The sequence below is a fragment of the Notolepis coatsorum genome (assembly GCF_963971535.1).
Source record: "Notolepis coatsorum genome assembly, chromosome: 17".
Lineage (NCBI taxonomy): Eukaryota > Metazoa > Chordata > Actinopteri > Aulopiformes > Paralepididae > Notolepis > Notolepis coatsorum.
Genome location: NC_140181.1, coordinates 83107719 through 83121255, shown reverse-complemented (window position 1 = coordinate 83121255; position 13537 = coordinate 83107719). Strand labels below are relative to the sequence as shown.

The 13537-nt window shown below is 42.9% G+C and overlaps 1 protein-coding gene across 1 annotated transcript in view; it reads left to right on the top strand.

Annotated features, from left to right (window-relative positions):
* The window catches only part of LOC311244426 (integrin alpha-5-like), a 114221-nt gene that overhangs the window by 78376 nt on the left and 22308 nt on the right, over positions 1–13537 (top strand). Inside the window, 5 exon segments of the mRNA XM_084333924.1 lie at positions 5777–5927; positions 6991–7083; positions 10673–10752; positions 12871–12951; positions 13095–13200. Coding sequence (XP_084190050.1) covers positions 5777–5927; positions 6991–7083; positions 10673–10752; positions 12871–12951; positions 13095–13200 — 511 coding nt within the window.

Here is a 13537-nt window from a genome sequence, read left to right as displayed (position 1 = left end):
GAACAGTGTGACGGCTGACCGGAGCTCTGTGTTATTAGCATTAGCTGGAGCTATTTGAAAAGCTAGTTTTAGCTGAACGTTACCTTGGCTAAAGTTGGGACTATTCATAATCCAGCTGCAGACCTGCAAGCAAAGTACAGCAAGTTGGCAAAGGAGTATTCCAAGCTAAATAACTTTTTCACCAGTAACGTTAACACTTTCAGTGCCACGAGGTGGCGCCAGAGTTAGCGCTTCAATGCCACCATCGGCGCCAATGTTACGCTTAATATCGCCTAATCTATGTTTTAAATTATGGCTATGTGTCTAATCTGCCCGTCGCTTATCAAAGAATCTTTTTCCAGTCAGTGCTGTCAAGGCAGATTGTTTTTTTATCGCTTCATTTCCGTTTGAGAGCATTTTGAAAAGCACACGTTTTGAGGTAAAAAACAGTCCATTCTGGACCATTCTATGATAATCGTCTTTTACTGGAATATTCCAGAACGTTGATATTTGTCGGCCTATTTATGAATCGTTTTCAAATAAACGCTAGATGATCAATATTATACATACACGCACGCCCATTCGAGCCGCGCACGGATAATCGCTGTGTTCATTTTCTCTTGGATTTTTACAGTGAAACCGAAAGAGCCCATTTCACAAAACAGCTTATATCTTCATCAAAATGAGTCTGATTATCCTAACACTGATAACATAGATTCCTTACCTGACATCAGATGGTATCCAACTGGTATATTCCAATTCCTGATCACCATTCGAAAAAATCGATAAGTGTATGGATCCAACGTGTGTACAGTGCAGTACATGATTCCGCGGGTCTCAGAGGCTCCAGAATGAACTGTGATAACCCCGACTGCATCAGTGGACTGGAAAATGTGGAGTACAGGATTTTTTTCCCAATCCATTTTCATTGAGTCCATTCCAAAATCCCTTATGTCATCTGGGAGACGATAGGGGGCGCTTTTTTCCACATCTGATCGCCGGCGGTGCTCGGGTATACTAGGGTAGGCTTGCGTGATGCAATATGATTTCAGATCGCTAAAAAAAATTAAATAAAAAATTCAGAGAATTCTCGTGAGTGGCTTTCAACGAGATATTAATAATTCCGAGAAAACTCATGAGTGGCATAGAAAGTGTTAACTTACATTGTTTGTATTTCCATCTAGCTCGCGTTAGCTAGTGGCTAAGCTAGCTCACGCTAACGTGGCTAACTGATCGAACTCTCGCACACAATTAATGACATAATGCAGACAGCCATACCAGTGACAATGTTTAGCTTTTAGTGCCAAATGATAAGAGTCTGAGGCGGAGTCTCAAAAGAGAATGTTGAATATTTATTTTGCATAAAAAATCACAACAGAGCCTCTGCTAGGAGCTAACTGAACCGGAGCCTGCTGGATAGGAAGTGCGCAACAACGTTTAACGTCCATGTGGAATCAATGTACCAACAACCATTCCGTGGGTGAACTCATTGAGCTTAGTTGTCAATTAATGATACTAATACTAATCTATACAATCACCTGTTGTTGAATAAATACCATTACTTTCTAGTTATTACTAAAAAAACAGTATATATGAAACAGTAGCTGTAAAAATGAAAAGAAAAAAAAGTGTTATAATTTATATAATATAATTTCTTTTTTTTTATGTATGCACTGGTATCGGATCAGTATAACCAGACCTAGACCACCTCTAACTCTAACCACTAACCAGACCTCTTCCATGTGGCACTTTAACACTGACCTCAGAATGTGATTTTATATAATGTTTTTATGCAAGCAGATTGCAATCAGTGTGTACTACTACTAGTACTACTGTGTGTTCTGTTTACTTAGTTTACAGTATCCTGTTATAGAATAAACCGCTGCCAGACACAGCAGAGAGAGAGAGGACAGACATGACAGAGATGACAGACACAGCAGAGAGAGGACAGACATGGCAGAGAGAAAGGAAAGACACAGCAAACAGAAGACAGACAGAGTTCAGCGTCGTCTCTCTGGTCAGAAACAACGTCACCACATCCGTAATGCTCTCTTTGATGCATACATTGGACCATGTCTACACCAACATATACTGTAGGAGCAACAATACATTGGACCATGTCTACACCAACATATACTGTAGGAGCAACAATACATTGGACCATGTCTACACCAACATATACTTCCTGTGTATCACTTGTGCCGCCGACTCAGATTCCCCTAGGTTAAAAGATAAATACACAATTTAAATCAGAAAATGTTCCATGTTGACTATTTCTGACTTTCTGAAGTTTTTTTCCATTAACTAAAAATAGACAAAAATGTCATCCGTTTTCGTCGACTAAATCTAGACTAAAACAAAAAAGACAAAATTTAGACAAACTGACTAAGACTAGTAAAAAAATAAATGAAGATGACTAAATATGATGAAAACGAAAAAGGAGCACTTGACACATGACTAAGACTAAAATGAAAATAGCTGCCAAAATTAGCACTGCTATAGACCAGTGGTGCCCGTGATTGACCGGTAGATCAATGACATGCAATATAATTGCCGTGAGCAATGGGCTAATGTTAGCTGCTAAAGTAACTAGTAATAAATAGGCTAAGCTAACTAGCGCTAGCCGTTAGCTTAGCGTTAGCGTTAACCCTGGAAAATGCTCAAAGCGGACTCCACGACACCAGTTCCATTCGTGAGAAAGGGGGGTGGGTTATATTGACAAGGCTTGACAACAGAGGTTCAAATATAACTTCATATTTATTGGTTATTTGTTTCTTTATATCAGCATCCAGTTAACACCACCGTGTGTTAAAACTCTTCCTGTGTTGACGTTAGAGCGTGACATCATCGCTACGGCAGCTTACACACTCAAAACACAAACCGTAAACAAAAACCCGGAGCGCACCAAGACTGCAGTGTGTACACAAACTAGAGAGGGGGGGGGGGGTTCGCACCCAAGGACGGAGCGAGGGCGGAGCGGAGCTGATTTGACCCCGAATGGCAGTGAGAAAGCCCCCTTAATGTTGCACTGGAACGGGAAGCTTTATACTACTCTTCCTGATGCACTGTCAGCAGGGGGAGGGCGGTGGGCGGGGGGGGACCAGGAGAGATGAAAGGGATCTGAAGGCCTGAGGAGTGGTGATGGAATTTCTCATTGTTCATAGCTGTGTAAGGGCATGGGGGGGGGGAGAGGGGTAGAGAGAGGAGGAGAGAGGGATAGAGAGGGAGAGAGAGAGGGAGATGGAGGGAGCAGGGGAGAGAGAGAGAAGAGAGAGGAGAGAGGGAGGAGGAGAGAGAGAGAGAGGGAGGGAGGGAAGAAATTCCGTCTGTAATGTACTGATTTCCAATGTACTGATTTCTTTTGTTTTCTCTGTTTGATTGTTTTGTTTTGTTTGGCAATGTAAACGTATGTTTCCCATGTCAATAAAGCCCATTTGAATTTAATTGAAATTGAATTGAGAGAGAGGGAGCAGGGGAGAGAGGGAGCAGGGGAGAGAGAGGGAGCAGGGGAGAGAGAGAGCAAGAGAGAGAGAGAGAGGGAGATGGAGCAGGGGAGAGAGAGAGAGCATGGGAGAGAAGGCAGGGAAGTGGGAGGTGTTTTACCATCCAGTCCGTGCTCTGTTGCTTGTATGATTTTATTGCTACATTAGAAAAAGAATTCAGTCGAAGGGGAGGAGGGAGGGGGACGGAGGAGGGAGGCGGAGGGAGGGGGGGCTTCCTTCCTGAGATGAAGCTAGCTGGCGTGATTTCTTCATTCTTTTTTTTAGGGGGATTGTGTTCCAGCTGTAAATCTAACAAGATATGCAAGAACACAAAGCCACGATGACTTATTGAGTTCTGATTAAAGCAAGGTCTCTCTCAACCCTGGGCAGTGGCCGGGAGCAGTACATATTTTATTTTATTTCAAACCATTGTTTCCCTCATTTACATACAGAAATAAGCAGCAACAACAACAAATAAAAAAGCATATAGAATCATAACAATAAGGCGACGAGGCAAAGAGCAAGGATAACACATCAATTAAAAACACGTACAACTTGATTGACAAAGGTTGGAGATCGAGGTCCTTAAACTCTGCAACAGAGGGGAGAATCTCAAGCTTTAACCCTTTCACAACCACACGTCAAAGGGTTAACCCTTTCACAACCACACGACAAAGGGTTAACCCTTTCACAACCACACTACATAAGGTTAACCCTTTCACTACCACACTACAGACGGTTAACCTTTCACTACCACACTACAGACTGTTAACCCTTTCACTACCACACTACAGAAGGTTAACCCTTTCACTACCACACTACAGAAGGTTAACCCTTTCACTACCACACTACAGAAGGTTAACCTTTCACTACCACATGACAACGGGTTAACCCTTTCACAACCACACTACATACGGTTAGCCCTTTCACTGCCACATGACAAAGGGTTAACCCTTTCACAACCACACGACAAAGGGTTAACCCTTTCACAACCACACTACAGAAGGTTAACCCTTTCACTACCACACTACAGACGGTTAACCTTTCACTACCACACTACAGAAGGTTAACCTTTCACTACCACACTACAGATGGTTAACCCTTTCACTACCACACTACAGAAGGTTAACCCTTTCACTACCACACTACAGAAGGTTAACCGTGAAAGTGTGGTAGTGAAAGGGTTAACCTTCGATAGTGTGGTTGTGAAAGGGTTAACAGTCTAGTGTGGTTGTGAAAGGGTTAACCCTTTGTCGTGTGGCAGTGAAACTGTCTGTATTGTCGCAGTGAAAGGGTTAACCCTTTGGTAGTAGACGCACTTTCACTGCCACATGACAAAGGGTTAACCCTTTCACAACCACACGACAACGGGTTAACCCTTTCACAACCACAATACAGAAGGTTAACCCTTTCACTACCACACTACAGACGGTTAACCTTTCACTACCACACTACAGACGGTTAACCTTTCACTACCACACTACAGACGGTTAACCTTTCACTACCAGACTACAGAAGGTTAACCTTTCACTACCATACTACAGAAGGTTAACCTTTCACTACCACACTACAGACGGTTAACCTTTCACTACCACACTACAGAAGGTTAACCCTTTCACTACCACACTACAGAAGGTTAACACTTTCACTACCTCACTACAGACGGTTAACCTTCCACTACCACACTACAGAAGGTTAACCTTTCACTACCACACTACAGACGGTTAACCGTGAAAGTGTGGTAGTGAAAGGGTTAACCTAAGGTAGTGTGGTTGTGAAAGGGTTAACCCTTTGTCGTGTGGCAGTGAAACCGTCTGTATTGTCGCAGTGAAAGGGTTAACCCTTTGGTAGTAGACGCACTTCTTCAACCATTATCTGAATAAACAAAAAATTAAACGAATAAAAATAAATAAATAGTGTCATGCACTTGTCCTAATAAACTAACCTACACTGTAGCACTCAACACTTTGATGAACATTGTTACTCAGCTGATAGAGTTGTGCCCTTCCTGATGACTTGTCGTACAAAGAACTTGTAAGTCGCTTTGGATAAAAGCATCAGCTAAATGACTAAATGTAAATGGTAGTGTGGCAGTGAAAGTGTTAACCCTTTGGTAGTGTGGCTGTGAAAGGGTTAAGGACTGTTGGAATATGAACCAAAAGTCCCACTTGTTCACTTCCACTGATTCTGCATCGCACCTTTTTATTTCTCCCCAGCGACCTGTTTACCCTGAGGTCACCTGACACTTTGCCACCTGACCATCGACGACCCCCATTGGTTAATAATCAGGCTCTTGATTTGTTTGCATTCCTCAGGGACAGGAAGGAAGTGTACCTGGAGGACGAGAACTCGCTGACCTTGACCTTCAACGCCCGGAACGAGGGCGAGGGAGGGGCGTACGAGGCCGAGCTGTACGTGGTGCTGCCCCCGGAGGCCGACTACAGCGGCATTGCCCGCAACAACGACGTGAGTCAGCGTTTTATAGAACCCTTACTGAAAAAAGAGAAGTCTGTATTTCTTTAGAATGATGAGTAACGGTGTCTGTTGACCGAAACACAACGACGTGAGTCAGCGTTTTATAGAACCCTTACTGAAAAAAGAGAAGTCTGTATTTCTTTAGAATGATGAGTAACGGTGTCTGTTGACCGAAACATAATTACCCTGAAGGTGTGTTGACCGAAACATAATTACTAGGGTTGTCCGATATTATCGGCCTACCGATATTATCGGCCGATATTGGCATTCAAATGTAATATCGGAAATTATCTATCGGTTTTCCAAAATCTTCTTTTTAATTTTTTTTTAACATTTAACCTTTATTTACCCAGGCAAGCAAGTAAGAACTAATTCTTATTTTATTTATTGTGAAAAGTATGCATAATGTTGTGTTAATTCCACGACAAGAGATATGTAATGTTAATTACCTGAAATGATTCAGTTTTTTGGGGGGGGAAACCCCACATATATTGGTATCGGTTGATATCGGTATCGGAAATTAAGAGTTGGACAATATCGGTATATCGGTAAAAAAGCCAATATCGAACATCCCTAAATAGAATAGATAGAATAGAATAGAAATACTTTAATCATCCCGAGGGAAATCTGACAATTTTACTGACATTTACAGATGCACTGTAAAAAGAGAAGTCTGTATTTCTTTGGAATTATGATGTCGGTCTTGACCGAAACATAATTACCCCGAAGAAGTTCTGTTGACCGAAACATAATTACCCTGAAGGAGGTCTGTTTACGAAACATTGGTTTAAAGTATTCCTACGAAACATTGGTTTAAAGTATTCCTACATAACGTGAAGTAGCAAGTATATTCCAGTGTGTATTCTTTCCAAATTCAACAGTTTAATTAAATAACAGTGCGTATTTGACTATCAGGAGTGCATTTACACACAACTTTGGCGTGTATTTGGCGTCAAAGTAGCCAGACTCTTCTAGTCAAATATACACAGAGAGTATACCTGTGATTGTTCTAACGTTCACTTCTGACCCGTCTCTCCTTCCCATGCGTCCCCAGAGTCTGACCCAGCTGACCTGCAGCTACGACACCGAGAACCAGACGCGCTACCTCAGCTGTGATTTGGGCAACCCCATGAAGTCTGGCACCAGCGTAAGAATACCTTCGTTTTATTTAAAGGTTCAACTGTCACTGGAGAATTTCCCTTTTTGGCGTTTTTATGTGGAAAGTCTTTTTTCTTTTTTTTTTATCTCATCTGTTACGAACTAGGATCCAGGGTTTTGTCCTAGTCATAAGCCCAGTTAATAGAACTGATAATCGTCCAACTGAAGGGGGCTGGCGAATATACATACATCTGTGTTGTCCTATCGTGGGATATCGATGCACAATCTTGTCTAAATTAAAGATTAAAAAAGTAAATAAAGACACCATTTTAGTCATATTTCTGATAGAACTGACTTTGGCTGCTATTACGACCCGAATTTCCGCCTAAGGGGGATCAAAAAAGGAATATCTTATCTTATCTTAACCTCTTGAGCTGCAGTGAACGGTAGCAAGCAAGCGTCGTGCCCCGACTATACAACCTCGCTCTCTTCCGCTCTGCGGAGGAAAGGATTGTGTGTCCTCTGGGGGGACTGGGGGGGTACGAGTCCCGACCGACACAGGAAGAAAGAAGAAGGCCGGTCCTTTTCATGTGTTGAGAGAGTTGCACCGCGCGTTGTGACAGGAAGTGCCCCTGAGGACTCGCCAGGAAGCTTCTCTCCGTCCCCCAGGCCCCACTGCCGGGGGAAGGTTCCCTCCCTTCTAGGGATCCAGTCACAGTCAGAGACTTGTTAACGGGTCTCCAGAGGGTGGATGTTCGTGTTGGAAGAAAAGGCAAAGCGGTATCTTGTCACAGAGGCGCACGGAATACCCACAATCCCTTGGTTTCCCCCCGGGGCCTTTGTGCTGAACAATCTGTTGGCCAGACGCCGTCGTCGTTCTTCTTCTGGTGTGTGATTCGTTTTGTAACCAGCCATAAACGCGCGGGTAGGTGCAAACTAAGAGGCTTTATGGATCGTTCTCATGAGCGAGGGAGCCAGAGAACAGGCTGACCTTTTTTTATGGTCCGTATTGCAATTGTTTTCCTCTTCTCTCTCTCTCTCTCTCTCTCTCTCTCTCTCTCTCTCTCTCTCTCTCTCTCTCTCTCGCCCACTTGCACACATGGCAAGCAAAACACCCCCCCCTCCCCCCACACACACACACACGTACACATACACAGAGTACCATTGTACCCGTTTAGCAGTAAAAAAAAATAAAAGGCTACTCCCAAACCTCCTGATTGCAATTACCTCGCTAAACGCGTTTGCGTTTTTTGGGCGGCGGGAAAAAACACAAAAGGTATGAAATGAAAGTGGGAAGGGAAGGGCGAGAGAGCGGTGGAGTGAGAGAGTGAACTCCCAGCCACTGCAGTTTGGACCTGCCCAGGTGTAGAGCAGCTGCCCTGGAGGCAGACAGACGGGGCGGGTTCGTAGACCGGCTGACCCCGGCAGCACGTAATAGAATAAGCAGGGCGGAGAGGCGCGGGGAGCGGTATGGCTGTCTGAGAGCTCTGTGCCTCCTCCGGGGATATACTACTGGAATTACTCCCCCCGTCACGTCGTCGTCTCTCCCTGGCAGAGCGGTGCTTCGGAGAACCGTAGCGTGGTCGACTCTGCAGAGGAGGCTGTGTTGTTATTTAAAAAAAAAAGCATCCATTTAAGTGTCTGTGTGTGTGGGGGGGGGGGGGGGGTATTGGTAAATGGGTTGTGTTTATGTAGCGCTTTTATCCAAAGCGCTTTACAATTTATGCCTCACATCCTGAATTATCCGAATGATCACAAACTGCACTAAAAACACACCTCTTCACCAAGGCTTTTCCCCATCAATTAGTTTAGATTAGATTAGGTCCATTATCCCTTACCTTCCCTCATCCCCCTTTTTTCCCCTCTATTTCCCTAGCCCTATTTTTTGTCCTGATTGTGAAGCGACCTTGGGTTCTAGAAAGGCGCTATATAAATTTGATCTATTATTATTATTATTATTATTATTATTATTATTATTATTATTATTATTATTATTATTATTATTATTATTATTATTATTATCACATGAGCAGCATACGCACAAAAGCACCTTAAAGGAAAACTCCAACATTTTGGGAAATTTGCTTATTTGGATACATACTTTTTTTTCTTCTCTGTGCATGCAGTAGGAGTAGGAAGACATGCACCGTTAGCCTAGCTTAGCGTCAGTCACTGGAAGTAGGTTCCTCCATTAGCCTAGTTCCCAACGTCTTCCTACTCCTACTGCATGCACAGAGAAGAAAAGGGTATGCATCTTCTTGTCTAACTCCAGGGTAGATGGCAAATAAGCTAATTTCCCAAAATGTTGGAGTTTTCCTTTAAGTGACTTACACACGCACACACCACACAAGCACACTGCTGCTGACATATACCTTGTATTGTATAGTTTGTATAGACAGAATATACATTGTGTATTATGTCTAGATTATAGTTTAGTTTATAGTCTATAGTTTATTTATAGCTTATTTAGTTTATAGTTATAGCTTATAGTTATAGTTTGTATAGATAGAATATACGTTGTGTACTATGTTTACAAATCTACTCCGGTTGAGGACCCGGGAAAAAACGAGCATCTCGCGTTTTTCTGAATGTATGTACGGTACATAAAAAAATAAGCTGTGGCAAAAAAGAAAAGAAATCTAAATCTCAGTTAAGCATCTTGCTCAAAGACACGTCGACACCTTGCAGGGAGGAGACTGAATCGAACCGGGAACCTTCTGATTCCCAGACGACCGCTTTACCTCCTGATGAGCCGCTGTCGCTCCAGTAGGGCTGGGCGATAACGGAAAGAAAATAAATGTCGACATTAATCAGAAGGACCTTTCCCCCCCCCCCGATAACGGCTTGGAAATGGAAAACCATGTGTGCGCTCCATGATCCAGTCGCTCACGTTGCAGGGTATAACTCGACGTGTGATGCAGTCATCAAAATGGAACTGTAGCTTTCAATTAACATCCTCAATACTTTAGTGAGACATTTTTGTGATCACATTTTCTTACTTTTCTCCTTTTTCTCCCACATATAACAAGAGACCACACAATACAGTAATAATACACAAGACCTCACAGGACAGTACTTCAACAATAATAATAACAAAAATAACAAGATAATAAAATGTAATCAAATTAAATGAATCAGTAAAGCAGTATAAATAATATAAAATAAGAATATATCCCGAGCCCCCATCCACCCCGTCCCGACCCCTACGGTCCCCACCCTATGAGGACCCCTGGGTCCAGCACCCCAGTGAGTCAGAGCATCATGCCTCTTTAACACTCCAACCCCCTGAGACCCCGAACCAGGGGCCCCCACCCCACCAGCCCGAGACCGCAAACCGCCAAACCCACAACAATATTGACCTTTTTGTATAGTGTATCACAATCCACAATATTAAAAAAAATCGCACCATAGCATAACACAGACAAGACGATAAATGATACATCCTGGTATATTTCCCAGCTCTAGGGCTTTATGGGGCCTGCTTCCCCGTTCCTCCTTTAGCAGCTTGTTCCGTAGCCGAATGACTCATTGACTCTTTTTTTGGTTTGGAATCTCCAAGCAATGACGGCAGAGTCTATTTTTGCATAATGATGATGATGATGCCGGTGATGATGATGACTCCTCTCCTCCTCTTGCAGCTGTGGGCAGGCTTGAGGTTCACTGTGCCACGCTTGAAGGGCACGCGCAAGACCGTGCAGTTTGAGCTCCAGATCCGCAGGTAGGTCTCTCTCGCTTTGCTGTCATCGCTGGTAAACGGACCGCATGTACAGTATATATAGCGCTTTTTCCCCCAAAGCACTTTACAAATTATAATAGAATAGAATGGAAGTATTTTTATTGATCCTGAGGGAAATTACCACCCTCCCACCCACTATACACAGACCCCTCCCACCCACTATACACAGACCCCTACCACCCACTACACACAGACCCCTCCCACCCACTACACACAGACCTGGCTGACAGGAGGAACATGTTCAGTGCTAGGCTCACACTCTCTAAATGTAGCACTGAACGGCACAGGAAGTCCTTCATTCCGACAGCCATCAGACTCTACAATGCATCACTGTGCCCAGGGTGACAGTTACCATCTTCCTGGACTCTTAGTTTTAAAACAACACTGTTCAATATTACACTTACTGTAGACTTCTGTAGATTTTTACTGTATTTATTTACTGTATATTTGATTCTATTCTTGTTCTTAGGCAATTTGTTTTGTTATTCTTATTCGTGACTTGTTCTGTCTAAATGTTTAATCTAGAAATCTAAAATAAGAATAGTTATTAAAAGATATGCATTCTAAAATATGTATATACAAAGATATACACAGTCAAATGTACTGTAAAATGTCAAATGTACAGGAAGATATACAGGGATTTATACTGTTACTCTGTGCTCAGTGAGGCACAGTGAATTATGCCTCTCATTCACTCACTCATTCACTCACACATTCACACACCGATGGCGGAGGCAACCGTGCAAGGTGCCAACCTGAGCCACGATGGATGTTTGAACGTGGACACATGCTGCATTTTGTAGGTTCTGTTTCGCAAGGTTTTGTTTTCAGTTCTCGTCCAATTAGGACGTTTGGGATCTCTGTGGTCATGGATGATTTTAATGTCTCATCAAATTAAGACTACAAATTAGGACTACAAATTGGGACTACAAATTAGGACTACAAATTAGTGACGTATGCCGTATATATCATGCCAGTATGGGTTACTTTGTATATACTGTTTAGTTTTACTCTTACTCATAGTTTATACTCTTGAGAGTAACGTTTTATATAACCGATAGGGCATACATGTCCAGAGTTAATTATATTGATTTGTTATATTGTTTACACTGCTTTTTTACTACCTGTACCTCCCCTCCCCCATGCTGCTATGATGCCTGAATTTCCCCCAAGCGGATCAATAAAGGAATATCTTATCTTATCTTATACAGACCCTCATCTCCACCTTTTGTTTACACTGTTTCTTCATTTATCCTTCATCATGGCCCCTTATTGCACAATTATCTTGTGTTTTATTGTAAAGATTATGAGAACTGATGAGGCATGTATTCCTCTTTTCTTCCCACAGTAAATAATATAACCGATAGGGCATACAGACCCTCATCTCTACCTTTTGTTTACACTGGCCCATTATTGCCATTACGGCACAATTATCTTGTGTTTTATTGTTGACTCAAAACTGCTATTGAATGGTAGCTAAACAAAGGCAATGGTATTTGCTCCAACTAGGTCAACTGCCTCTCCCCCCTTTATTTTCACCCTTGATGGTTGTTCTATTGAGGTTATTGAAACTTACAAATACCTTGGCATCTGGCTGGACAAGAACCTAGATTTTAAACATATTGATGCTTTAATAAAAAAAACGTAAATTCACAGTGTTTTTTCTATAGGGTTAAATCATGCTTTCCCCCCGCCTCCCGTAAACAGGTGGTTATGGCCCTTTTTTTTGTCACAACTAGATTATGGTGACATAGTTTATAGATGTGCTTGTTCTACTGCCTTAGCCAAACTCGATCCGCTTCATCATGCCGCTCTGAGATAACAAATTTGGTTTGATTGCTATTGTTTTATTGTGCTTGTATTTAATTTTTTAAACTGAATTTGACTTTTCATTTAAAATATCGGTTGTATGTTAGTCTACTGTATGTGTATTGTGTCTTGTTATGTATGTCATAATTCATGCTTGCCTTCTTGGCCAGATCACCCTTGAAGAAGAGACCTCGGTCTCGATGGGTTTTTATTTTCCGGTTAAATAAAGGTTTGATGATATTGTAAAGATTATGAGAACTGATCTCATGTCTTCCTCTTTTCTTCCCACAGTAAGAACGAGAACAATTCCCACAGTGAGGTCGTGCCCCACAGGCTGGAGGTGGTCGTCCAGGCCGACGTTATTTTACAAGGGTGAGCTCATTGTTCTCTTCCCCGCAGTTGAACTTTTGGGACTTTGTAAAGTAAACGTAGCTTATCCTCCCTGAACGTTCTTTCTCTCTCTCTCGCTCTCTCTCTCTCTCTCTCTCTCTCTCGCTCTTCTTCTCTTTTTGAAGGGTGTCCCGGCCCGATAAGGTCTTCTTCCCTCCGGCCAACTGGAAGGTGACCAAGAGCCTCCAGGTGGAGCAGGACGTCGGGCCCTCGGTGGAACACATCTACGAGGTGAGCGGCTAAAGAGAGCGTCTTCCTCTGGGGGGCTGGCCTCTGCACAGGGCTCTGGGTGTCAGACCTCCCCCCTCTCTATCGCTCTCTCTCCTCTCTCTCTCTCTCATTTCTCTCTCTTCTATCTCTGTCTATGTCTCTGTCTCTATCTCTCCTCTCTCTTCTTTCTCCTCTATCTCTCCTCACTCTCTCTCTCTGTCTCCTCTCTCGCTCTCCTCTCGCTCTCCTCTCTCTCTCCTCTGTCATATCTCTCTCTCTCCTCTCTCCTATCTATCTCTCCCTCTCTCTCTGTCTCTCCCTCTCTCTGTCTATCTCTCCTCTCTCTCCTCTCTTTCTC